The sequence below is a fragment of the Equus przewalskii genome, chromosome 16 (genome assembly GCF_037783145.1).
Source record: "Equus przewalskii isolate Varuska chromosome 16, EquPr2, whole genome shotgun sequence".
Classification (NCBI taxonomy): domain Eukaryota; kingdom Metazoa; phylum Chordata; class Mammalia; order Perissodactyla; family Equidae; genus Equus; species Equus przewalskii.
Window position 1 is genome coordinate 24,006,248 of NC_091846.1, and position 24,995 is coordinate 24,031,242.

General features: G+C 36.3%; 1 protein-coding gene across 7 annotated transcripts; it reads left to right on the forward strand.

Moving 5' to 3' along the window:
• Positions 1-634: 634 nt before the first annotated feature.
• ESD (esterase D) lies at positions 635-23,801 on the forward strand. 7 transcript variants are annotated; one of them, XM_070578830.1, is made up of 10 exons: positions 1,594-1,769; positions 5,063-5,213; positions 7,197-7,271; positions 7,849-7,937; positions 8,578-8,676; positions 10,164-10,288; positions 11,400-11,519; positions 13,138-13,236; positions 15,190-15,357; positions 22,820-23,801. In XM_070578830.1, exons 3-10 carry the CDS (start codon positions 7,204-7,206, stop codon positions 22,898-22,900), a joined length of 849 nt encoding a protein of 282 aa, XP_070434931.1. In that variant the 5' UTR covers positions 1,594-1,769; positions 5,063-5,213; positions 7,197-7,203; the 3' UTR covers positions 22,901-23,801. The 7 variants fall into 7 exon arrangements, with proteins under 7 accessions (XP_070434933.1, XP_008523117.2, XP_008523120.2 ...); XM_070578831.1 differs by having other exon boundaries at positions 1,757-1,984; XM_070578832.1 differs by lacking the exons at positions 1,594-1,769; positions 5,063-5,213 and adding an exon at positions 635-1,246.
• Positions 23,802-24,995: the final 1,194 nt, after the last annotated feature.

The window sequence follows — 24,995 nt, forward strand, 5'->3', positions numbered from 1 at the left end:
TATTTTAAAGAAGAAACAAATTTATTGGGTCTATTATAATTTTATTTATACTGAGTAAAAGAAATTTTAGCTCCAGTTATTATCATACTGCATTAACACAAAAACCGCTCAGTAAAAGACTTCATGCTCACAGTCATTAACTAGTCTGCACCCCACAGCAAATCAATTTTTTAAATAAACACCCTTTAACTTTCTTCAAATATTTCCTATCAGTTCCAAATAACTTGCAAACCTGGGTATTCTATTTTAGTTGTGAAACTTAGTTTGAAGAAAATTCACTTTTCAGTGATTTATATTTTAAAATGGTAGAAAGTAAAAAGAATCTTTCACTTCAATGCTTTCTCAGAATAAAAACATTATTTTGATTAGATAAACATTATCTTCAGGCGGAGTCCCAATCGATCCACAGGTCCAAAGGTTCAGTCCACAGGTCACTATGGTAAAATGAGCCTGGGCCACAGGACAGATTCTGGCATTTATATTTATAATGTCGGTTCTTATAGAGTCATTTCACCTACTATTCCTTTCAGCATGATCAGCCATACAATCTGCAGGGCTCAGTGCCAAATGAAAATATGGGGCCCTTTGTTCAAAAATTATTAACAATGTGGCAGGAAATAATTAAACCAAGTGCAACGTCCTTCTGAGACAGGGACCTGGTCTACTGCACAGGTTACACGCCCATGAAACTAGCCCTGCCTTTCAGATAATGTCATTTACAACCTATCAGTAAAGCTGTTGGTTAAAAAAAAATTTTAAGCTTTTTTGTAATCAGATTTAATTTTCTCAACAAGCAAATACACTCACAATCAGTTCAGTTAAATCAAGTCACACCAAGGGAAGATTTGCTGTAAGTCATCAACCAGCAACTATTAATTCAGCTAATCTGTATTGAGAGAAGGGAGAAAAAAGGACCTTGGTGGAGCTCTTCCTATGTGTCAGTCACTGGAGATTTTAAAATAACCCTTGGTTTACTCCTGCTACCAAGCAGGCGAATTGGAAGGATTTAGGGGGTGGGGGTGGTAGACTTGATATTGTGTCCTGGTTTCTACGTAATTTCAAAAAGTTACTTGAAACCCTTTTCATGAATTAAGTAGGGCAGACCTCAGGTTTATTCAAGCTTTCTGCCTTATCCTCCGGCTTCTGGGGAGAGTACGTGCCACCAGGCAGCGGGTCCTTGACCAAGGAACCCGGCCCAGAAGCAGGAGGAAGAGGTGCCCACCTGCTGGCTGCGGAGAAGCAAGAGGTGAGGGAGGGGCGGGGGCTGTGGGGGCGGAGCCTTCGGGGGAAGGGACTGTAGGAGGGCGGAGCCGAGGACAAGCTGCTCCGGCGTTAGGACCCGAGAGTGGGCGGGCCCGATGGAGGGTGAGCCCTAGAGGGGGCGAGGCCCAGGCGGTGGCACCGGCGGCCATCTTGAGGCCCCGCCTTCAAGTTCCCACTGCTTCTCTTTCCGCCGCGGCCGTCGAGGTAAGACTGGGCCTGGGCAGAGGCCCGGAAGTCCGCGGTCCCCTTGGTCTCGGGCCGCACTGGAGACACCGCGGGCCCTGCTCCGGGTGGCCGCTGAGGCCTACTGCGAGTTCCGCAGGCACGAGCACGGAGACAGCGGCCGCGTCCCGCATCCCTGTTGCCCACTGAACTTCCTCGAGCGTGTAACCCGGGCGCGCGCTCTCCAAGGGGAAGCTGCGCGTTTCTCACGTGCCCGTTCCGATTATCTAGCTCTGTCCACCTTACGCAGACTCTTCTCGCCCTTGACCCCGCCGCGACTAGAGGTGTGTCCCGGTGTCCTGAGGAGACAGGCCCGCAGCGCGGGCAGCTCCCCGGGCGCCGGCGCTGTGGAGCGGGCTCGGGTGTGAACGCCGGGTCGGGGCTCTGCAGGGGTCTGCGGGTCGTTGCCGAGGGGGTCGTCAGGGAGGTGGGGTCTGAGCGGGCCGTGGAGGAGGGCGTTCGAGGTTGCGGAAATACTAATAGGTAACGTTTGAAAATGGTGCGTATTGCCGGCCGTCTTTTAAGCAGTTCGTAAATTAACTCCTTTCAAGCCGGAGCAGCCCTATCGAATTGGTCGTATTCTATCCCCACTTTACAGACGGGGAAATGAGGCGTGAAAGATTACGTAGTTTGCCCGAAGTCATGTAGCACGTGGGGAAGCCAGGATTGGAACCCGAAGGGTCTGGCTCCAGAACCTTCTCTAAAACCATTATCCCACAGCATTGAGTGAAGACATCCCTGGAAACATCCAGGCTGTACTAGAAGTATACGTAATTGAGTTTGACTACCTTAAGATGATACCAAGTGAGGCCAGAAAAATACTGTGGGACCATGGAAGACAATTTTGAGAGCCAAGTTAAGGTGTTTGGACTTCATGGATGCTATGGTTTTTTTCCCCAGGGTGGATTAAAAATTCATATATGGGCAAGCCATGTGAGTTTTTATGAAGGAAAAGAGACTATGCTTAGTACACAGTTAAAATGTGGTTGAAGTATATGTGGCCTTTTATTCATCCATGTTTATCTTTTTGTCACTTCTCCGTAGTTTCTATTTTAGGAAGTTTTAATGGCATCAGACATGAAAAAATTATACCGCACAGTATAATTAATTGCATTGCTTTCCGTTTCGGCTACTAGCCTGACAGCGCAGTGGGGTTAGCTCTCTGCACCTGTAGGAGCAGCCTGGAGGTGGTCAGGCATTTCTCATCTGTTGGTTAATGTGGGCAAGCCAACTATGTTTTGGGTTTTTTTTTCTTTTCCTTTGTTTTTTTTTTTTTTTTTTTGAGGAATATCAGCCCTGAGCTAACATCTGCTGCCAATCTTCATCTTTTTTGCTGAGGAAGCCTGGCCCTGAGCTAACATCCATGCCCATCTTCCTCTACTTTATATGTGGGACGCCTTCCACAGCATGGCTTGCCAAGTGGTGCCATGTCCGCACCTGGGATCCCAACTGGAGAACCCCGGGCCACTAAGAAGTAGAACGTGCGCACTTAACCACTGCACCACCGGGCCAACACCCATAACTGTGTTTTAACACCACTGAACTATATGCTTAAAAATGGTTAAGACAGGGGCTGGCCCCGTGGCCAAGTGGTTAAGTTCGCGCACTCCGCTGCAGGCGGCCCAGTGTTTCGTTGGTTCGAATCCTGGGTGCGGACACAGCACTGCTCATCAAACCACGCTGAGGCAGCGTCCCACATGCCACAACTAGAAGGACCCACAACGAAGAATACACAACTATGTACCGGGGGGCTTTGGGGAGAAAAAGGAAAAAATAAAATCTTTAAAAAAAAAAATGGTTAAGACAGTACATTTTGTTATGTGTTTTTTTGTCACAATTTTTAAAAATAAAAAACATAACGACTAACAATATCATGTCGGCCATGTTGTGCCTCAAGATGTGACTTGTATGGGTATCCATTGAGCAGTACGTCGAATAGATTGAAGCCTTGGGCTTCCCTGCGGGATTGGTTTTAGTGGAAGGAAGGAAACAAAGTAGCAGGCTAAGTTTTAATTTCTTGTGTTTAATTAGGATAGTGGCAGTGGGAATTCAAAGAAGGGGTAACTTTAAGACATTTCAGACGTAGATTGGGTAAGATAAGCATGGGTGGAAAGAGAGGCAAAAAAGGAAAGAAAAAAATGGTTTGAAGATAGGAGATAAAAACTTAATTTTAGATGTGTTGGGTTTTATTAGCTGGTAGCATATTTTGTTAGAAGGGTCCAGCAAGAAATTTAAATTCTGGCACAAATGCTTGAAAATGAACTCGAGATGCAGATTTTGATTCTTCCACTCAGAAGATGTAGTTGAAACTAAGAGTTAGGAGTTAAAGTGTGTGTGTGAAGAGAAAAGGAGAGGGAGATGGGAGGAGAAAGAAAGAACGGGAGAGAACTCACATCCTGAGTTTTCACTGAGGAGAGAGTTTGAACAAAAAAGCGTTGGTCAGCAGTGCCATGATCCCGAGATGTTAGGGAGACCTGTGTAGGTTGTTAAAAGCAAGTGGAGTGGGACCCAAAATGAAGAAATGGATCAAGTGCAAGAAGTCTGAGAAAATGGTAACAAAAACACAGGCAGAGAGAGAAAACTTGAGACTCATCAGAAAGAAGGAGGAAAGAATGGGTAAAAATACAAAGAACACAGATTTCTGGAGGTGGATGACATTTAGCTTCAATAAGCAAAGGGAAGAAAAGTCAGATTTGACCATTTGGCCTTTTGGGGGAGTGGACACTTTGTGAATAAAGCTGACTTTGTCTTTGATAGTTTATACCTGATTGGCCTGGCACGTACCATGCACTGAGAGAACTTTTCTTTTCTAAAGAATATTGATGTTCATTGTATTGATGCTCTAGGAAAATTGTGTAACTCGCACTGACACTGAGATTGTTCTGGATTTTTCAGGGCGGAGTGGGTGTTATTCTCCCCTCCTCTGTCACTCCATCTCTCCCACCATCTCTCTTCTAGAACCTAAGTGAAACATCTGTCAGACAAATGACGCTTATAAGTTTCTGTTTATTTAGTGTATCAGTCACTTCAGTGTCATTCATAAACTCAGTTTTCTCACCAGTTCATCCTTTCTAGCCAGTCAACCCAGTATTCCTAGGTCCTCGTCTCTTCCCTCCTTCTTCCTCCCTGCATTCCAAGTTTGGTCTTCACGCCTTCGTCAGGCAGATCTAGGCTTTGTATCTCTCTCTGCTTTTCTAGTCCCCACTCCTGTTTTCTTCACTCTCAGCAGGTGACCATATCTCATACTTCCAAATTACAGTTTAAAACGTTTTAAAAATTTTTTTTTAAACAAAAACTTTCTTCATAGGAATCTTACTCCAGCAAAAGTTTTTGAGCAACCACTAGGCCTTGTGGCAAAATGGGTCTTCGGGTAATTAGCTTAAGGGCCAAGGTGAAGTGGTGATGCTGTTCCCTCAGCTGTGTTTTCCACGCTGCCATATCCAGGGCAGACAGTCACCACCCTCAAGAGAAGATGATGTCTCTTTTGAGAGTGCGTAGTGTACCCTACATGTGTGCATAACCTTTGTTGTGAAAAGTATGTCCTGTTTATAAAGCATTTGGTCTTTTTCTTTTTCAGGATCATCTACCCTTTGGTGCAGACAAAAAAAGGCAGTAGCAGTTGGATAGTGTCTTAGTGTACCTTATTATGTGTTTGAAAGTTGAATGAAAAAATCTAATAACTTGGTTTAAAATGTTATTTTTCACATAGAAAAATTTTAGTGAGAAAGGTAATCAGCTAGTCCATCATATCATACATATCTCGTAGTATATCTAGTTGTTAGCTTATGTCATATTTTTTATTGAACCTAACTTTTTTCTTGATTTATAGTTGAAGGTGGTTTCTAAAATGGATGGTTGGGGGAAAAAACTTTAAAAGCTTTGATTTTATGTTTTTAGTTCATCCTACCAATTTAAAAGACATTATTTTAACTTTGTTTTCTTTGGCCACATGGGAAGTATTTGGTTTTAAATTTTAATTAAAGAACATTCAAAGAGCAGAAGAAATAGGCTAGTTGTGGTTTACTAATTTAGATGAATAACAAAATATAGAACAACAGCAATAAAGGAGAAGCTAATTTTTAAAACTTTCATATAATTGATGGAAGTTAAAAAAATAAATTATTCATTAATTCAACAAGTAATTATTAGGACCTCTTATGTACTAGATATGTATTCAGTGTACCATGTTTTGGGAAAGCAGACATAGTCCCTGCTAGGTTTGAGAAAATAGGATTTCCTTGTAGAATAATTCAGTAAATAATTGTATTCCTTGGTCTCTTGTGTATATATGTTAAAATTATACATGTATCTCTGTTAGTTCCTTTTTAAGAAAGAATCATGAACAAGAATAGCTGAAATTAGTATTCAATAATTAATAACATCTTGTGAGCAATTTGTTGTTTAAGAATTGATCTTTTATAGATTAAAAGCATAAACCTGTGAATAGAAGGTAATTTCTCTGTGTGTAATTGAAATCCCCTAATCCTGTAAAATTAGTTAATCTTAAGAGTGTCTGGGGGAAAAAAAAGAATATTTAAAGACCCTATGGGAGGCAGGAGAGCATAGCAGCAAAGAGTACGGGCTCTGAGGTCAGATTTTCTGGTTCAAATCCCAGCTGTCACATGCAAAGCTGGGTATTTAGATTTATTGAGGAGATTACTTAAACATATGATTGAAAATAATCTTATTTAGAATTTTGCAAAGACATTTCCAAAATTAGCTTTTTAAGATTATTGTTACATATCTTTTTAGAGTAACTCTAACATTGCAACTCATCAGTGCATGGTAGAATATTTCACTGAGAAGAGCACCAGAGTGGTAATCCCTATTCCTGATTATCTGAGGATTTTTTATTTAGTGTATACAGCTTACTGATTTTATAAGGAGGGGAAGGGAATCAGAATCAACACATACTTATGATAAAGATGGTTTTCCAGGGGTTTTTTTTGTATGTATTATAAAAAATTAATGTGTGGCATTTTAACATTTAAGTTTAAATTATTTATGAAAATTTAAAAGATTTGTTGAAGAGAAAATAATTACCAAAATCGAGAATTTTCCAAGGACAAGCGGCACCTGCAATTCACTTAAAACAGCCTTATGTTTTACTTGTTGGTTTGTTTTAAAGGAGAAATGTTGATCTGAAAGTCGCATATCACTTTCTCTGAAAAACTCATAGAATGAGAAATTCGATCTGGTTTAGCATATAGAAAAATGCCTGTCACACTGTAAATGTTGGATAAATATTATGTTATTATTATCAAAATCATTATTATTGCACTCCCATTTTCCTCCCATTTTAAAATCAACCGTAATCAGTCATATCAATTCCTTGACTCCTTTGTTACAGTTTACAGGTAAACTATTAACAATTTTTAATCTTCTAAGCTAAGTAATCAGTTAGTTACTTATTTTATTCTGCCTCTTTCTAAAAAGAATTTGGGGCAGTCCACAAAAGGAAAAAAGAAACTTTTTAATAAATTAGTGATAACATACCAAAGTACTAAAGGTTTCTAAAGTGAGTAACAAGTGTAAGTGTGTGTATGAAAGTTTCTTAATATTATTTATCAGAGAAAATTAACATGTGAAAAAATATTGTAGGTGGAAAACAGTTGTATGTTTGGATAAGTTGTCTGAAAACAGTTAGTTTTGTTTCAAATTTTTCAGGAACTAATTCTCTAGAAATTAATGAGATTAATCTTCACTAATAGGAGAAGAATGGCGTTGAAACAGATTTCCAGCAACAAGTGCTTTGGGGGATTGCAGAAAGTTTTTGAACATGACAGGTAACTACCAACAAGATAGGATTTTAGATGTATCTCATTCTGCTTCCATCTATTTGATTCTCTAAATAAGCCCATGAAAGATCATTGTTGCGTGAATTACTGTTTACGTGGAAAAATTCCTGTGGTTTTATCAAAATTACCTAGTCGTGATATTAGTGATTGTAATAAGATATTAGTGATAAAGAACAAATTAAGGATGTGGTACATTTCAGTGCCCATTAGCAAACATGTAATTTAAGATCTTTAGAATTCATTTTTTCTAAAAGCCAATTTGTTATTTCATTCACCTCTTTAGAAATGGATGCAATTTTTCTTTTAATAATATTAGTGCTACACTGAGGACATTGCATTTGTTCTCTTACTCTGCTCAAAATGACTATGTGCCATGCAGAGTATAGGCTCAGGTTGCTTAATAGATCAATATGCTAAATTGGCTGCATTCCTTGTTTAAGGGCTAAGGGATATTTCTTAAATGTTGGTAGAATCACTTATTCTGGACATTAAATCACTTATTTTATGTTTCCCTCTTGACTAATGAGGGGCATTGATTTTTTTATTGTGGCTGTTAAAATTACAGTGTTGAACTGAACTGCAAAATGAAATTTGCAGTCTATTTACCACCAAAGGCAGAAACTGGAAAGTGCCCTGCCCTATACTGGCTGTCTGGTAAGTGTTATGCATTTGAGTTTTATAAAGGAATTTCTTTTTCTTTTATCTTACTCTTTTATTTTGACTTATTGGTATGCTTTCTGAGCCATTTATAAAAGACTTTAGGCACCTGTCGTACTCTACTCTTACTTTATCCTGAGAATAATTTCAGACCTACTGAATTACATTTATTTCACTTCTTCTAAAATTAGACCAAGTAATTTAGCAGAGAATCTAAAGTTCTGGACTCAATGGCAAAAACTTAGAAAAGTTGTTTACCTATGTTGTACCTACTCAAGAATTTCTGGACTTTACCACCCAAATAGAATAATATTAGGTAAAACCAGAATACCATGATACACTGATTAGAAACCACAGAAAGTAACTTCTTATGGTCTTCTCTAGAATATTTTAATTGGAGTCCATGGATCTTCTCTGGCAATGATCTAGAAAATCACAAAAACATTTAACCTAAGACAGTTCTTAGATTAATACTGTTATAAATCTTATGAGAAAGGGAACTTTAATGTCTTCAGAATTATTTCTAAAAAAAAAAAAATTTAATACCAAGCAAGCTTGGTTTTCTGTATTATAAAATGATGAGACTTTATAAATCATTCACAGTATAGCATGAGATAACAATATTTTTTATCTTCAGGTTTAACTTGCACAGAGCAAAATTTTATTTCAAAATCTGGTTATCATCAGGCTGCCTCAGAACATGGCCTTGTTGTCATCGCTCCAGATACCAGCCCTCGTAAGTGTTCTTGTTCCAGAGATCCTTTGTACAAATCTAAATCTTTAAGACTAAGTTATAAGTGGTATAATAGATACACTATATAATTCAGTTCATATTTTTGCTATTATCTCAATCTTTCAGGTGACATCATGACTCTAGAATACCATGCTATAATTTTTCTCACTGAACTTCACTCATGACATCTCTTAGGAGGGAACAGTTTTGCTATTCCCATTTTGTAGATTAAAACACTTGAAAACAGAGATTGAACAACTCAATTAATACATCATATTGGCACTAGTGTCAAAATAGCACTAAATGCATAAGAAATTTTTCTCTTCCATAGGTAAACTGTCTTGTCATATGGTAATTATGTCTTTTCTCGTCTCTGTTCACCGTCAATCAACAATCATAGTTAAAGTTTTAATATAAATAATTAGAATGTTTACATTAGAGGAATGAGAATATCCTATGTTTAAGAACTCAACCCATTAGAGAGTTAAAACTTATGTTGTGACTATAGAAGTGTCAGGGAATGGAATTTAAATGACAACTAAAATTAACTGGAAGTTAAATGGCTGACCTTGGGAAGTAGTGCATTTTCTTTCACAAGCCATATTATACGAAAGTAAAACATGTCTCACTAGAAATGTAATAAAAAGCTTAATTCAAAATAGCATCAGAAATATAAAATGCCTAGGAATAAACTTTAAAAATATGAAGATTTATTTATTTTTTTTAAAAAAACATGAAATTTGCTAAAGATTGTAAATTCTGAAGACTTTAAGAAATGGAAAAATGCCGTGTTCCTGGATGGGTAGACGGAGTATTATGAAGAGGTCATTTCCCTCATATTACTCTACATATTACTATAATTGTATTAAAAATCCCAATGGTTGACTTTTTAACTATATGCAAGTCTATAAAATAAAACCTAATAAAAAAAAGAATATAAGAAAATCTCGTTGGGGAATGAGTAAATAGGGGAAGTATGGATGAAATGATATTAGAGTACATAAGAAGACGTTTCCCTTTCAAAATAGTGAATTGAGCACAAGCATTTGTCTCCCTTCCCTTCTAAGACCACAGTGGTAAAGAGAATTCAAGAGGGTTGATGATGGGGGAGGGTCATCAGAGAAGGAATCTCAACACGTTTCTGAAAGATGAAAAGAGGATATAAGCCCTTTGACAGGTAAAACAGAGTGATGGCACATACATCCAGAGTCCGTACGAGGGCACTTCAACAAAGAAAGCCAGTGTGCCTTTCCTTGACAGTGAATACCCCAGCCTGGAAGGGCATTCCCTTTCTCACCTCATTGAGTAGAACTACTCACATGGCCCCATTCAAGAGGGCCAGGACATAATGCACCCCAAAAGGCAGAGAGCCCACAATATTTGGTGAACAGCCCTAATGCAAATGAACTTTCAGGTTCATTTAAAAGTGTGTTATTAAACATGGGCCATCACTATCGAGTAGATGAAACCACAAGATTTTTCCTTGGTAGGTGGCTGCAATATTAAAGGAGAAGATGAGAGCTGGGACTTTGGCACTGGTGCTGGGTTTTATGTGGATGCCACTGAAGATCCTTGGAAAACTAACTATAGGATGTACTCTTATGTAACAGAGGAGGTAATTTAATTTAATTTTATTCTGTAATTATTAATTGATGATTGCCAGAAGTTTGATTTTGGACACAAAGTCCTTCCAGTACTGAGAATTTTAAACTAGGCTTTGGTGTTGTTGAATCTATTTGGTACATATTTATTAATTACTTTAGTGAAAATTCCTAAGTTTACTAGTACTATAGTCTTTTTTTACTGCAATTCAACTTAACATGAAGTACAATTTTAAAGAGTTTAATAATTATATCGATACCCATATGTACTACCCAGGTTATGCAAAGAAAATAGTATATGAAAAAACCTACATTTCTCTGGCAGCTGGTTCATTCAGACATATTTTACAGTGATTAACCAAGGCTTAGCCAGAAAGGATAAGTAAGTGATAAGCATTGCTTCTTTCAATAATATTTATATTCAGTTTATGCATTTTTCTAAATTTTATATGATTTTATTAATTTTATGTGATGTTTTGTATATCATAAAATCTCAGAAACAATAATATAAAATTTTAATTACCCATAATTCTATCAACTCAAACAACAACTATGTTTTGTATGTTTTAGTATAGTCCACGCTTTTTTGGTATGACTAATTTTAATATAATTGTAAAACTTTTTGTTGTTCTTTTTTTAATTGTATAAAATAAATATTTTCAAATCTAATCTATCTGTAACAGCTTTAATAATTGCATAATATTCTGTCATATGCCATAATTTTCATTTTCCTAATGTAGGATATTTATGTATATACATATATTTTTTACCATAATAAATTTTACTGCATTGATTATGTTTGTGTATAATTTTTTTTCTATTCCAAGGACTTTCCGCTTAGAATAGATTCCAAGAAGTGAAATTGCTAGGTCAAAAATTCAGAACAATTTAAAGGTTCTTTCTGCATCATCATCTTAAGTTGCTTTCCTAAGGAGGATTTACCATATATTCTCCAGTGATGTATTAATAATCATGGTCTACCGGAGTTTTTTTTATCTTTACTAGTTCAAACTGTTGTAAGACTGTGATTTAGAAGTGTTAATTCTGTAATTATTTTATATGACTTTGTAAAAGTCTCAACTTATTTCTCTCATATCTTTTGTCACACTGTTAAATTCTCTCCAGCTTCCCCAGCTCATAAATGCCAATTTTCCAGTGGACCCCCAAAGGATGTCTATTTTTGGCCACTCCATGGGAGGCCATGGAGCTCTGATTTGTGCTTTGAAGAATCCTGGAAAATACAAAGTAAGATTACCTAAGCTTCTTGTAATGAATATTTCTCTTTGATAATATAATATTAGGAACTTTCAAAGATTGAAATTAGGATATTATTGTTTTAGTATTGGGAGTAAACTTTTCTACTGTTGGAATTTCAAGGTGTTGTGGGGGAAGACTATTAAATTTGACCACACAAGGTATAATACAGAAGTAGGAACTCTATCACAGTGGTTTCTTGTTGGTCTACTAGAAATATTATAAAGCAATTTTTGTTGCTTCTATTCAAACTGTAATTTTCCAGGTATTTTTTTTTTCTTGAAGGTTATTCTTGGTGAACATTATGGTGGCAGTATGTATCATTTACTTATATTTTTATTAGGAATATCTTTGTAAAGTTGACTGACGTTCTCAGGTACAAGAAGATATTTATGATTTGTAGAAGTTTAAGAAATCTCTGATCTTAATGCCTCTGATGAAAATTGGAATGCAACTTGATTGAAAAATATCACTTTCAGCCTTCTCATTCATTTATTTGAAACTTTATAGCTTTACGTGTGTTTAATGAGCCACGTTGGAATAAGCACCGTATGTAGAATGTCATAGTGGACAGAGCAGCATGCCATAGTGTTGAAAAAGGAAATGCTGAGGCAATGATTATCTTAGGGTTGCTTCTGTCTTTAAAATCACAGGGCTATCAGAAACCTCAAGATTTTTTTAAGCCATTTCCTTCCCTTAGGAACAAGTTCTTAATCATTTCAGGTGTGCCACTGAGAAATGAGAATATTTCTCATAGCAGTTTCTTGCTGTGGCACCAAATATTTTTCTTTGGTAAGGTTTATTATACAGTTAAATTAATTCATGGGATGACAGTGGGTTTTCAAAATAAGAGTTTATTTCCCATTTTTTTTATGTAAGGCAATCAATTTGTTGTGTTTGAGGGAGAAAATCAAATTTATTTGGAGTTTTTGTCCTTTAAGAAAACTATTAGACATTAGTAAACATATACATTGATAAGAACTCTGAAACTGAGAGTCCATCTCTGTACCTTATCCTGTAAAAAACAACATTGCACAGAACATAAAATTGGATTAACAGACACTTGATCCTGTCCAAAACGATTTGGCATAGACCAATATGTTCATGGACATTTTGAGCTGGACAAAATGTCCTGCAAGGGAAAATTGTATTAAAAATTCTGCCATATTTAAGCACTTTTCTCAGTACTTTCTTTGCACTAAGAGAAATAATGTGTCTCGGATTTAATAACGTGTTCACAAAGGTAGGCGTGAACTGTTTTATGTTACTATTCATCAATTTTAAGTGGAAAAAATGAGTAGAAAGTCTGATCATAAACTTTCATTTGTGCCTTATTTAATGAAAATGTAATGTATTGCTTCATATTATTTTAGCACCTAGAGTTTGTTAGCTGTCTTAATCAAACACACAGAAGATGTACCTTGGAGAGGCCTACAATCTAAACCTGTAATATAGCAGAAGGAAAATTGTTCACAGGGGTTTTCATGGCAAGTCAGAGTTTATAAACAAGGTCAAATAAACTTCTGAGTTTTTAAGCAAGTTGCAAATATCTGTTCACATTTGATTTAGCAAAATATAACTTGTTTTTAAATTTCCTTTGTTTCTGAAGTCTGTGTCAGCATTTGCTCCAATTTGCAACCCAGTGCTATGTCCTTGGGGCAAAAAAGCCTTTAGTGGATATTTGGGAACAGATCAAAATAAATGGAAGGTATGTACTGGGTGGCTGTCTTCATACTCATTAAGTTTTCAGATTTGTTGAAAAGCGACAGACTACAGATGTGGTATTCCTAGCTCACTCAGGTTAAGGATCCAGAGCTAAAACTAATTAGCAAAAGTGTATACATATAACAATAACAAAAAAAAGCATTTTCCAATTGAATTATGGCAGATATTCTGAGGCTACATTTTTTTTTCTGATAATGATTAATTTACATGTTTATTTCTAAGTTAACATTACCCAGAAATACCACTTATTATTACTAAATTTAGTTTTGCCTCTTGTTAAGTATGTGCTCAATTATGCAGTAGGAGCCACAAGGCCTGACTTTTTAATATTTGTGTATCTGTTTCAAAATCCAGCATCTCTCAGATTTAGATTTTAAATTCTTTAAAGACTTTAAAAATAGATATTGTGTAATGTATGTTTATATGAACATTCCCAGTGTCAAGATTGCTTTTTCAAGCAAAGGAGCAAATGCTTCAAAATGAAAATTAAAATGTCCCTTTCTCCTGGGACTCTTTTTACTCTTGTGCAGAAGTGGGCTATTTGCAAATTCCACCAAGAGTTTGAGTATTTTGCAGATGAACTCATCATCACGTGCATGTTAACAAGTAGAAGATATTTGAGTGGAAAAATAAAACCTTTTTTTGTCTTATTGTTGTATGTTTAAGATTATTTACACATGGACTCCCATTTTATTTAAGATTGGTCACTGAAATTCTAACAGACTGGAGGGTTAATCCTTTAGTCACTAGATTAGAGTTTTGTTTTGGCTTGGATTTTTATTGTATTGGAAGAATGCTGAAAATAATTACTATTGAGTACTTTGAGAACTGACAGTGCAGGTATATCAGTGTTTTGAGCCCTTGCATGTGCAGAGTCTGTGAGGGGTTCTGAGACTTTATGTCATGAAGGTGATGACCCTTTCCCATCCACACGGGACTTATGGTCTAATGGTAGAGTTGGCTAAAAGACCAACTGATTGGAAGAGGGAGGGGAGAGGTAGAAGCATGGGTAACCTATAAAGGAATCTCATTATATAAGTTTTCTCCAAGTGACAGTAGATTCTATTATTTTATGCTGTGTTTAGGCTATTATTTAATTTACTGTTGGAATAGGAGGCTATGCAGAATTATCAAATCAGAACTTAGAACTATTTGGACTTTAAAAATCCCCTTCCACTGTCCCGTTTTAAAATTAAAGTAAGCAAGTCGTAAAAAGCATGATACTTTAGAAGGAGAAATTTTTTGGTCTTTGTTTGTCTTGATTGATGCATCAAAGTTGTGGTTAGTGAATATATATGAATAATGAAGAATATTTAAAGATGGATGGTAAAATGTGAAATTTTAGCTCCTCAGATTATACATTTGAGGAATTGATAGTATTATTCAGATTATTCAAATCAAGTCTTCCTGAAAGCTCGTGGCAATAGCAGAGTTTGGTGCCATTCAAAAGACTGCAGAAGAGAGAGCTGAATGTGTTTATGTCTGGAATTAGAGCCAGAAGAAAAGAGGAAAAAATAAAATAAACTGTTTATTTGAAATAGAGAATATGTAGAAATAGAAAAAGCTAATGGAGTTAAAATAAATAATTTGTGGAGAGATTTACAAACAAAAAAATTATGGGTATTTTTGGAGTTGAGAGGTGATTAAGAACTTTAAAGGTTTAGAAGAAAAAAAGACTGTACTCTGAAGAATGCTTGAGATACAGAATTCTTGCCACTGGGCTAGGACTGCTTGAAAGTGGCGAAGAGGCTATAATTGGGAAATAGAATTCTGAAGACCTTATAAATAAAAACCAGGCAAGCCAACGTAAAAGCATATTTCCAATTTAATCAGCCTTAGAGCTTAAATGACTTTAAATCCCTATTTGGTTCTAGTCTAGTATGTTGTGGAGTGGACACTTTTAAATTTTTTTTCAGTATTTCTCCTCTTTTTATAGGCTTATGATGCAACCCATCTTGTGAAGTCCTATCCAGGTTCTCAGCTGGACATACTAATTGATCAAGGAAAAGAGGACCAGTTTCTTTCAGATGGACAGTTACTACCTGATAACTTCATAACTGCCTGTACAGAAAAGAAAATCCCTGTTGTTTTTAGATTACAAGAGGCAAGTACTAGGAAACCTTAGCTTATTATAAATAACTAAAAAAGCAAGATTCTGCAGTACTTTCTTAATTTTATTTTAGATTTGGCAAGCCACCTCTAGTAAGATATTTTTTTAATTATAATAAGACGCTTAAAGTGAAAACTTTCGTATTAAGTTAATGATACCTAAGAAGAAATTCCATAGAAATAGGAAAGGTTTGGGTATTGAAAAGTATTTACGATTTTCTGTCCCACTATAAAATCAGTGAATAAGAAATTTAATGCTTCAATAGTACTTGATCTTCAGCATTACTAGATATATCTTTCTTTACACATGCAGCTATTTTCGCAGTAGAATAAAAAGGACAGGCTTCCACCTTAACTACTCTTCACTTTATGTACACAGCTCACTTAGCCTCACACACACATATGCACTCTGTATTGTTTGAGTTAGATGCTAATCTATCTCTTGTGCTACTTGGTGTTTCTAGTTGTTTAAGAATAATTACTGAATTTTCATTTTAAATTTTCCTTAACTTAGGACTATTGACTACTACTCACCTGACTCTATGCTAATACAGTTATAATTAAAGAAATTCTGCTTTTATTTTTTAAAAGTTATTTATTCATAACCTTTAGAACATAATATAAACAAACTATTTCAGGATAAAAAGTGAACACAAAATTGTACATGATGGTGATTTTTAAAAACATTTTTATTTATGTTTAAGGGTAATGTCAAGCACGTTGATCTAAAACATGTAATTATAATGATAAATATTCAGAGTAATCTAGATCAATGTGCAATGTGGTACCTTTCAGTTTACAAAATGTTTTCACAGCATTAGCTCATTTTATCCTTGTATGACCAAATGAGAGACTGAATTTCCGATCCTGTCCATATGTTTTTTTTAATTCAACTTTTTTTATTATGGTAAAACACGATATATAAAATTTATCATCTTAACTATTTCTAAATGTACACTTCAGTGGTATTAAATATATTCATAATGTTGTGCAACTATCACTACCATCCATCTCCATAACTCTTTCCATCTTGTGAAATTGAAACTCTGTACCCATTAAACACTAACTCCTCATTCCCACCTACCCCCAGTCCTTGACAACCACCATTCTGCTTTCTGTCTCTATGATTTCGACTAGTTTAAGTATCTCATATAAGTGGAATCATACAGTATTTGTCTTTTTGTGACTGGCTTATTTCACTTAGCATAATATTCTTCAGGTTCGTCCATGTTGTAGCATGTGTCAGAATTTCCTTCCTTTTGAAGGCTGAATAATATTCCATTGTATGTCTATACCACATTTTACTTATCCATTCGTCTCAATGGACACTTGACTTGCTTCCAAATCTTAGCTGTTGTGAATAATGCTGGTGTAAACGTGGGTGTACAAGTATCCGTTCACATCCCTCCTTGCATTTCTTTTGGGTGTATAGCCAAAAGTGGAATTTCTGGATGAGATGGTGATTCTATTTTTCATTTTTTGAGGAACCTCCATACTGTTTTCCATAGCAGCTGTACCGTTTTACATTCTCGCCAACAGTGGACAAGGGTTCCAGTTTCTCCACATCCTTGCCAACACTTCTTTTCTTTTCTTTTTTTGATAGTAGCCATCCTAATCGCCATGAGGTAGTATCTATCTCATTGTGGTTTTGATTTGTATTTCCCTGATGATTAGTGATGCTGAACATCTTTTCATATGCTTATTGGCCATTTGTTTATCTTTGGAGAAACATCTAAGTCCTTAGCCCGTTTTTGCATTGAGTTGCTTTTCATGTTCACGAAGTCCAGTTTCACTCTTGTTGTTGCTTGTGCCTTTGGTGTCATTTCCAAGAAATCATTGCCAAGTCCAGTGTCATGGAACATTTGCCATACGTTTTCTTCTAAGACTTTTATAGTTTTAGGACTTAACATTTAGGTCCTTGAGCCCTTTTGAGTTAATTTTTGTCTAATTTAGGTTAGCTTAAGGATCCATTCTTTTGCATGTGGATATCTAGTTTTCCCAGCACAATCCGTTGAAGACTGTCCTTTTGCCGTTGAATGGTCTTGGCACTCTTGTCAAAAATCATTTGACTATATATGCAAGGATTTATTTCTAGGCTTGCTGTCCCATTGATCTCTGTGTCTATGTATGCGAGTACCACACTGTTTTGACCACTGTAGTTTTGTAGTAAGTTTTGAAATCTGGAACTATGAGTCCTCCAGTTTTGTTCTTCCTTTTCAAGATTGTTTTGGCTATTTGGGGTCCCTTGAGATTCCACATGAATTGTAGGATCGCTTTTCTATTTCTGCAAAAAATGTCAGTGGAATTTTGGTAGGGATTGCATTGAATCTGTAGGTTGCTTTGGGTAGTATTGATGTCTTAACAGTATTAAGTCTTCCAATCCATGAACATGGGATCTGTTTCCGTTTATTTGTGTCTTTAATTTCTTCCAGCAGTGTTTGTAGTTTTCATTGTACAGTCTTTCACCTTCTTGGTTAATTCCTAAGTATTTTATTCTTTTTGATACTGTTGTAAATGGGAGTTGTTTTTGTGATTTCCTGTTCAGATTGTTTGTTGTTAGTGTATGGAAATGCTCCTGATTTTTGTGTGTTGAGTCTGTCTTGCTGCTTTGCTGAATTCATTTATTGGCTCAATTAACAGTTTATTTTTGGAATCTTTAGGGTTGTCTACTATAAGATCATATCATCTGCAAACAGATAATTTTACCTCTTCCTTTCCAAATTGGGATGCCTTTATTTCTTTTTCTTGCGTAATTGCTGTGGCTAGAACGTCCAGTTCTGTGTTGAATAGAAGTTGCCAGGGGCTGGTTCAGTGGCATAGTGGTTAAGTTTGTGCACTCTGCTTCAGCAGCCTGAGGTCCCAGTTTGGATCCAGGTGCAGACCTGCATACTACTTATCAAGCCATGCTGTAGCAGGTGTCCCACATAAACCATGGAGGAAGATGGGCATGGATGTTAGCTCAGGGCCAGTCTTCCTCAGCAAAATTAGGAGGATTGGTGGCAGATGTTAGCTCAGGGCTAATCTTCCTCAAAAAAAAGAAGTCGCTGACATGGGCATACTTATCTCGTTCCCAAACTTAGAGGAAAAGCTTTCAGTATTTTACCATTAAGTATAATGTTCACTGTGGGTTTTCATATATGGCTCCTGTTGGTCTGTTTTACAGATGAGGAGACAGGCTCAGAAAAGAACCTACTTCTCTAAGGTCACACAGCTAGTTTATGGTAGAACCGGGACTGGAAGCAAGGTCATTTAACTACAAATACTGTCCTGCTGTCGTCTGTTTAACCGTTCCCAAGCACGGTGGAGGAGTGCTCCTGAGGAGCAAAGGGATGGCATTAGAGCCAGCAAAGGGAGAAATTGTGCATGGCCTGCTATCTGTCATATCTTTTGTAGCAGATCTAAGCAATCTCCCTGTTTTTTGAATCTCCCTGATAGTTTGAACATGTAAACAATATGTATATCATGTGGAAAAAATTTCAAAAACCAATACATTCTATCTACTTTGTTGTCTCTGAGTATCTATCCTTAAATAAGAATTTTTTTAGATTAATGTGAACATTTATCACTAGAATTACGTTTTAGATCAGTAACCCACTTTGAGAATCCGGATACCAATTTGATTATAAATACAGCAGTGGGTTTAACTATGGTAACTATAGCTCTATGTGAGGTAACATGCCATGTTTTTTCCTAAATGACTTAACTTCTTGGCACTAGCAGTGTCGGATGCCTCTTCTGCTTCCCTCGAGGCTGTACCAGGAAGTTCTGTTGTTGCTACCAACTACAAAGTTTCAGCTGCCAGCAAAGACTGAAAGGTTTTTAGGGTTTGTCATAAAAATGCTGTAGAGTTAGAACACTGTTGAAATTCTTGGAAGGAAAAAAATAAATCCACTTTTTATTTCTAGAATGCTTATATCCCAAGCAACTAAAAAACACAGTTGGCTATACTTAATGAGGAGTGAAACAAAGCATTCAATTCTTTTTGTAAAAAGTGAGAAAGTATTGACATCACTAGTCACAGTCTTTAGATCAGGCACAAGTTCTCACTCACTTTCGCTCCAGCAGGGTCAGGTTAGGGACGAACTGCGCAGTCTGAAGCAGGTCGTGTTAGGTTTGCTGTGATGGAATGAGAAGCTCCGTGCACATGCCTGCGCAGGGGCTGCTTCCACCGACTTCAGGTTGCTCGGGGCTGAGTCTTATCATCTGCTTTATCATTTGATTCTAAGCACAGTATAGCTGTGTTTCTTTCTGAAATGGGAGCTGTGAAGAATTAAATAAGCTGAAAATAATAGAGGGTATATATAAGTAAATGATCTGAGGAGAAAGAAAGAAAATTAATACAACTATGTACATGGTTTACCCAACTTCATTCCTTTACCTCTATTTAATAGTGTTAAATGTCCACAATCTATATTTATACTGTCAACTGTCAGAAAAAAATTGAGAGGGAGAGGTAGTGCATAGGGATATTTATTTGGTTGTTACTTCATATAATTTTTCTGTTTTGGCTTTAGTGAATCTAAATTGAAAAGCACTAGGTAGTAGAATTCTGATAGCTAATACGCAAAGGTCCAACGTTAGTCTGAAGTGGAGAGGCCTAGTATGTCTTATTTTTAGTTATTGAAGTTACATAGTGAAGGAAAAATTTCAGTGACCTAATGCTAACTTCTAGAAACCTCGAAACAAGGCTGTACTACCTCCTTAAGTATTAGGCCCTTTTTGAAGAATCACAGATTGTTTTGGCCTCTGGGTCTGCCTGTTAGAGAAGAGTAAGAACATGGCACAGAATTCCAGAAATGCAGGGATCTCGCATTCATTTCTGTATCTTCATGCTTAGCTTAATTATCTAGCACATAGACTCTCCAGAAGTGCTTATTAAATAAGCAAATGAAGACCTTTCACCAATCCTCTTCTTTGTCCTCGAAAAGACTTGGTAACCGGGGGATTCATATTTTAGCTCTCCTAATTGAATCTGGAAAATATGTGGGAAAACACTGCCTGTTAGAATAAATGCTCATCATAACTGCTGGAGCATTGCTGCTTTTTTGAGAATTGAGTGAAGAATAAAAGAATGCGTTCATTTATTTTTATACCCTAAGAGTCAGTGTTTTGCTACTGAGGATTTTTCCATTTCCAGTGTGAGGTAGGAGAGGAAAGTAGGGCCGTTTCAAGTGTCACTAAATAGACATAATTGCACAAGCCACTTAATGTACCAAACCAACTCAAAGAATTTAATGAAGGCAGCTTCCCCCATTTAATAATATTGGTAAATAGAACTTGAAACTAGTCAAGAATGACACAATTAGCTTTAACTATGTAAGCATCTTCTGTCTACCAGAATGCCAGTACTTCAGATGTGTTCTCTTGCCTTTATGTTGACGTTTTAAAAAATCTTTCTTGGTCCCTCATGACAAGCATTTTCTATTTTCTCGTAAAGATGGATCTTCCGTTAAATATCATTATGGAAGTTAAGGACATTTGACTTGTATTTTAGATAAAATGCACTGTTATTCTTGCAGTTCACCCCTGAGAGGTCAAAACTGTCACTTTGGTTTAAACTGGGACTTCTCTAATATGATAATAATAATAATAAATAACAGTAATAATGGTGGCTACCCACTATGTACCTGAAACTGTGCAAGGCTCTGAACCTTCGTGAAACTAAGCATAAAAATACAGCGTACTCAGTCACATTAGAGTTTTTGTTCCACAGGTGTTTTGAGGCATCTGTTTTCTTGCATCTGTGCCTATTTTCAGATCCATCTTTTCATGTGTGAAAAATGACAGGTACTACCTGGTAGTATATTTCACAGGTTTTGTGGCCTGAAAATCATGGGCCTGTTTAACTTCTTAACAATGCAAGAATTACATGAGTAAAAAATGTTTTTCTTCAAGTTTTTCTTTCTTTCTTTTTTTCTTCTTCTTCTTTTTTTTTTTTGCTAAGGAAGATTCACCCTGATCTAACATCTACCAGTCTTCCTCTTTTTGCATGTGAGTTGCCACCACAGCATGGCCACTGACACACAGGTGGTGTAAGTCCGCGCCTGGGAACAGAACCCTGGCCACTGAAGCAGAGTGCACTGAACTTAACCAGTAGGCCATTGAGTCTGGCCCTTCAAGTTTCTTTCTTTCTATAAGAGACTGTCCTTCAGCTCTAAATTTAATTAACTGGGACTGGTCTAATCACTGAGAGGTGTAAAACCAAATAATTCCAAGGCTCAGCCTTAATTTTGACAGTGTTCCCGTCAGATTCACTTCTGTTTGGTCACGAAGAAGAGGACAGATTGCTTTTAAGTTACTTTGATGACTTTAAGCCAGAACTCTTTATTAACTGCTGTTCCCAAGACATACATTGCATACCTCTGAAAGTAAGAGGTTGAGAACATTTACTGATTCATCAAAAACCTTAGGGATTTGCCCCGTTCCCTGAAACCCAGGTAATGTTTTTATTAGGTCTATTTTTGTTTCTTAAGTGCTTAGGAAACTGTCCGTTTTCTCCCATCAGAGACCATTCCTTAGATTAACATAAAACTTTAAAAATTTTTCTTAGACTTTTATTTCAGTCTGTTTCACCTTGTGTTTTAATTGTTTGGGGAGGTGAGGGGGTCCCAAAAACTATCTGTGTTTAACACCCTTACATTCTTCTCACCTTAACTTTTTTTTCTTTTTCCTTTGGAAGCTACTTGTTATCTGGTACTCAGAGGACACCCCAAGGAAGGATTGCCCCTCCATTTGCCTGTGTCAGGGGTTTTAATTGACTAGATAGATTGAGATCTCTTTCAGCTCAACTGCTTGGCACATTACGTCTTCTCTCTGTTACATGGTAGTTTTCAAAAGAATTTACTGACTTTTTACCCAGTTTGGTTTGTGGCTAAGGAATGTCAGGGTTTAATGAATTATTCCTTTTTCCTCAAAGATATGATATACTTTTACTGTGTAGGAGGTGGAATTCTTAATGTGATTTATAATAGCTGTGTTTGACTTCCTGAACAATGGTGAAGCATTTTTGAGTTCTTTCTCTGTATTGTTAAATGTGTGCTTTTTTGTGTGTTTTGATGTTCTCTATCTTACTGATGTTAGTTTCTTTTGTGAGTTGGAACTTCTTGCCCATGTTTCTAAGCACTCTAAATTCTGAATCTTTTAGTTCTTACTGATATGACCACGTTTACTCTGTGCATTTAATCATTGTGTTATTTCCTCTCTTTGCATGTTAATGGCAGCATGTAGAAACTAGGCTATGCAGAATGTTTAGTTTTTCTTCAGTTTTTGCTCTTCTTTTAATGTTCAGTGAAAATGTTGAAGTATAAGTATAAACTTGATTTTGATTAAAACCTTCCTCATAAGGTTTTGACTATTTACAAGCAAATTAAGTGACATGAGAGATATTTAATGTCCCTAATATTGATGTTTCTGAATGGTAGATAAATGTCTCACCATCTCTCTCTTTTGTCTTCTAGGGTTATGATCACAGCTACTACTTCATTGCAACCTTTATTGCTGACCACATCAGACATCATGCAAAGTACCTGAACGCATGAAAAACTTCAGATAAAAGAGTCTTTTCAAGATGATAAAATTGTAGTAAACATAATTGCAGGGGTAAAGATTTCAAAACATTGGATTTCATACTGCTGAAAACGCTTCACTCAGTAGTTGAATCACCTTCTGATATAGGAAACCTGATTCTGATTTAAAAAGTTATTTTATCAGTGTTCATAAAATACTTAATACTTTATAGCTTTTTTGAGTTCATTTGGAAATCATTGTTATATTGACCTCAGGTCACAGAATATGAATGTAATCCCATTCAAATCATAGAATACAAACTCTGGAGCAGAGGGTTTAAAAGTAATTTAGCCTAAACTGCTCACCTTGCCAGACTTTAACCTATGAAGGCATAGACTGTTCTTTGTCATGTTCATTGTTATGTATAATCTCTAGTGTCTAGCAACTGCTTGGCTTCTAGTAGGCATTTAATTAAATATTTGTTAGTTGTTGAATAAGGAGGTAGGTTCAGGAAGGTTAAGTGAATTCCCCATCATTATACAGGAAATGGAGTTATTTGTGGGATGGCTAAGATTAGAAGCCAGATTTCTTAAACCCAATCCAGTGATATTTCTCTTCTTATCTACTTCGGTCTTATATATTGAGCCAAATAAATTTGTGGACATTGTTTTTGAGCATCTCTCAAGAGACAAAAATTAAATAATAAGATTCAATCTGATCATAGCTGGATGAGAAAATGTTTCATATGTTACTATAAACACAGATTTTTTTCCTTTAGTTACACACAGAAATTTAGCTCGATGAACACGCCAAGAGTAATCATTACAAAAGTAATCATTACAGAAGAGATTTGTAAATATCAAACTGTGTTCCTTTAAGAACATAATTGGCAAACTTTTGAAACACAAATAAAATCTGATTGTTTTAAAGAAATGTATTTTTCTGTTAAACAGCACAAAGGTTATACATTTTAAACATTACATAAGAATGCATATTACGTGGAAATTGAAGAAGACGTCAGGTTCTTAAAGTTATAAAACTAGTACTATTTAAATGTTAATTGGATTGTACTAAAAAATTGAAAATGAGTATGATTTAAATAGCAGTAGTGGAGACTGAGCCCTGTAATGAGCTCCATGCGAAGGGGTCTAGTCTAACCAGTCTGTGTCCTCTAAGAAGGAAAACCGCTTATGAATTTTTTGCATGTTGTTGGTAATCCTTTGTAAAGAAAAACATTCTGGTCCTAAGATGATTGTGTTAATCAGGGAAGAACTAGTAGGAGATGCATACATTAAGAGGAGTTGGCTCATGTGAGTGCAGTAAAGACAGAAGCCTTCAGTTACAACGCAGAATTGACTGCCAAGGATATCTAGGAGGCCAGTAAATTTGAGTTTGCTTTTCTGTGCTGCAAATACTGGCCTGGGCGGACATGAATTCTTACATAGGTCTAAGTGTGTACGATGTTTTCCCTCCCAGAAAAAATTCTCTCTCAAGGTCTCTCATGTTATAAGGAACCGTCTCAACAACTTCATAGTAAACAACCACCTAAGAATGACCTCCCCATACTAGTTTTGTCTGCTTCTGAAAGTCCCCTGACAGAATCAGGTATGAAAGGAGGTAAAGGAATTGACAGATTTCCTGGGTTATAAATGTTGTAAAACCCTCTTTAAGATCTCTTTAAGAAACAATACAATACAGTAAAGCCACCATTAAGAGTAAGAAGGCCAGCCATAAAGTGGGTGGAGATGCTTACAATATATATATCTGACAAAGAACTTGTATCTAGAATATATAAAGAAGACCCACAAATTCACTTAAAAAAGAGATAAACCAACAGAATGAGCAAAAGATTCAAATGGGTACTTCACAAAATAGGATATAAGTATGAGTAATAAACATGAAAATGTGCTTAATAAGACCAGGGAAATACAAATAAAAACTGTAGTAAAATGCCACAACACACCCACCTGAACGGCTAGTTAAGATAGCAGAAATCCCAAATATTAGCAAGGCTGTATGGTGACCTGCTAATGGGAGTGTAACTGGCAGGGTCTGCTGAGATGGAACACACACATACGTCTAACCCAATGATTCTCCTCCAAGGTAGGCCCAACAGAAACATGCATA

What these genes read in the sequence shown, in the direction of transcription:
- ESD (XM_070578832.1), top strand. Translation starts at nt 7,204, where the DNA reads ATGGCGTTGAAACAGATTTCCAGCAACAAGTGCTTTGGGGGATTGCAG. An exon ending in AAAGTTTTTGAACATGACAG is followed by an intron (nt 7,272 to 7,848) that starts GTAACTACCAAC and finishes TTAAAATTACAG; the next exon opens with TGTTGAACTGAACTGCAAAA. An exon ending in TTGTTTTTAGATTACAAGAG is followed by an intron (nt 15,358 to 22,819) that starts GCAAGTACTAGG and finishes TTTGTCTTCTAG; the next exon opens with GGTTATGATCACAGCTACTA.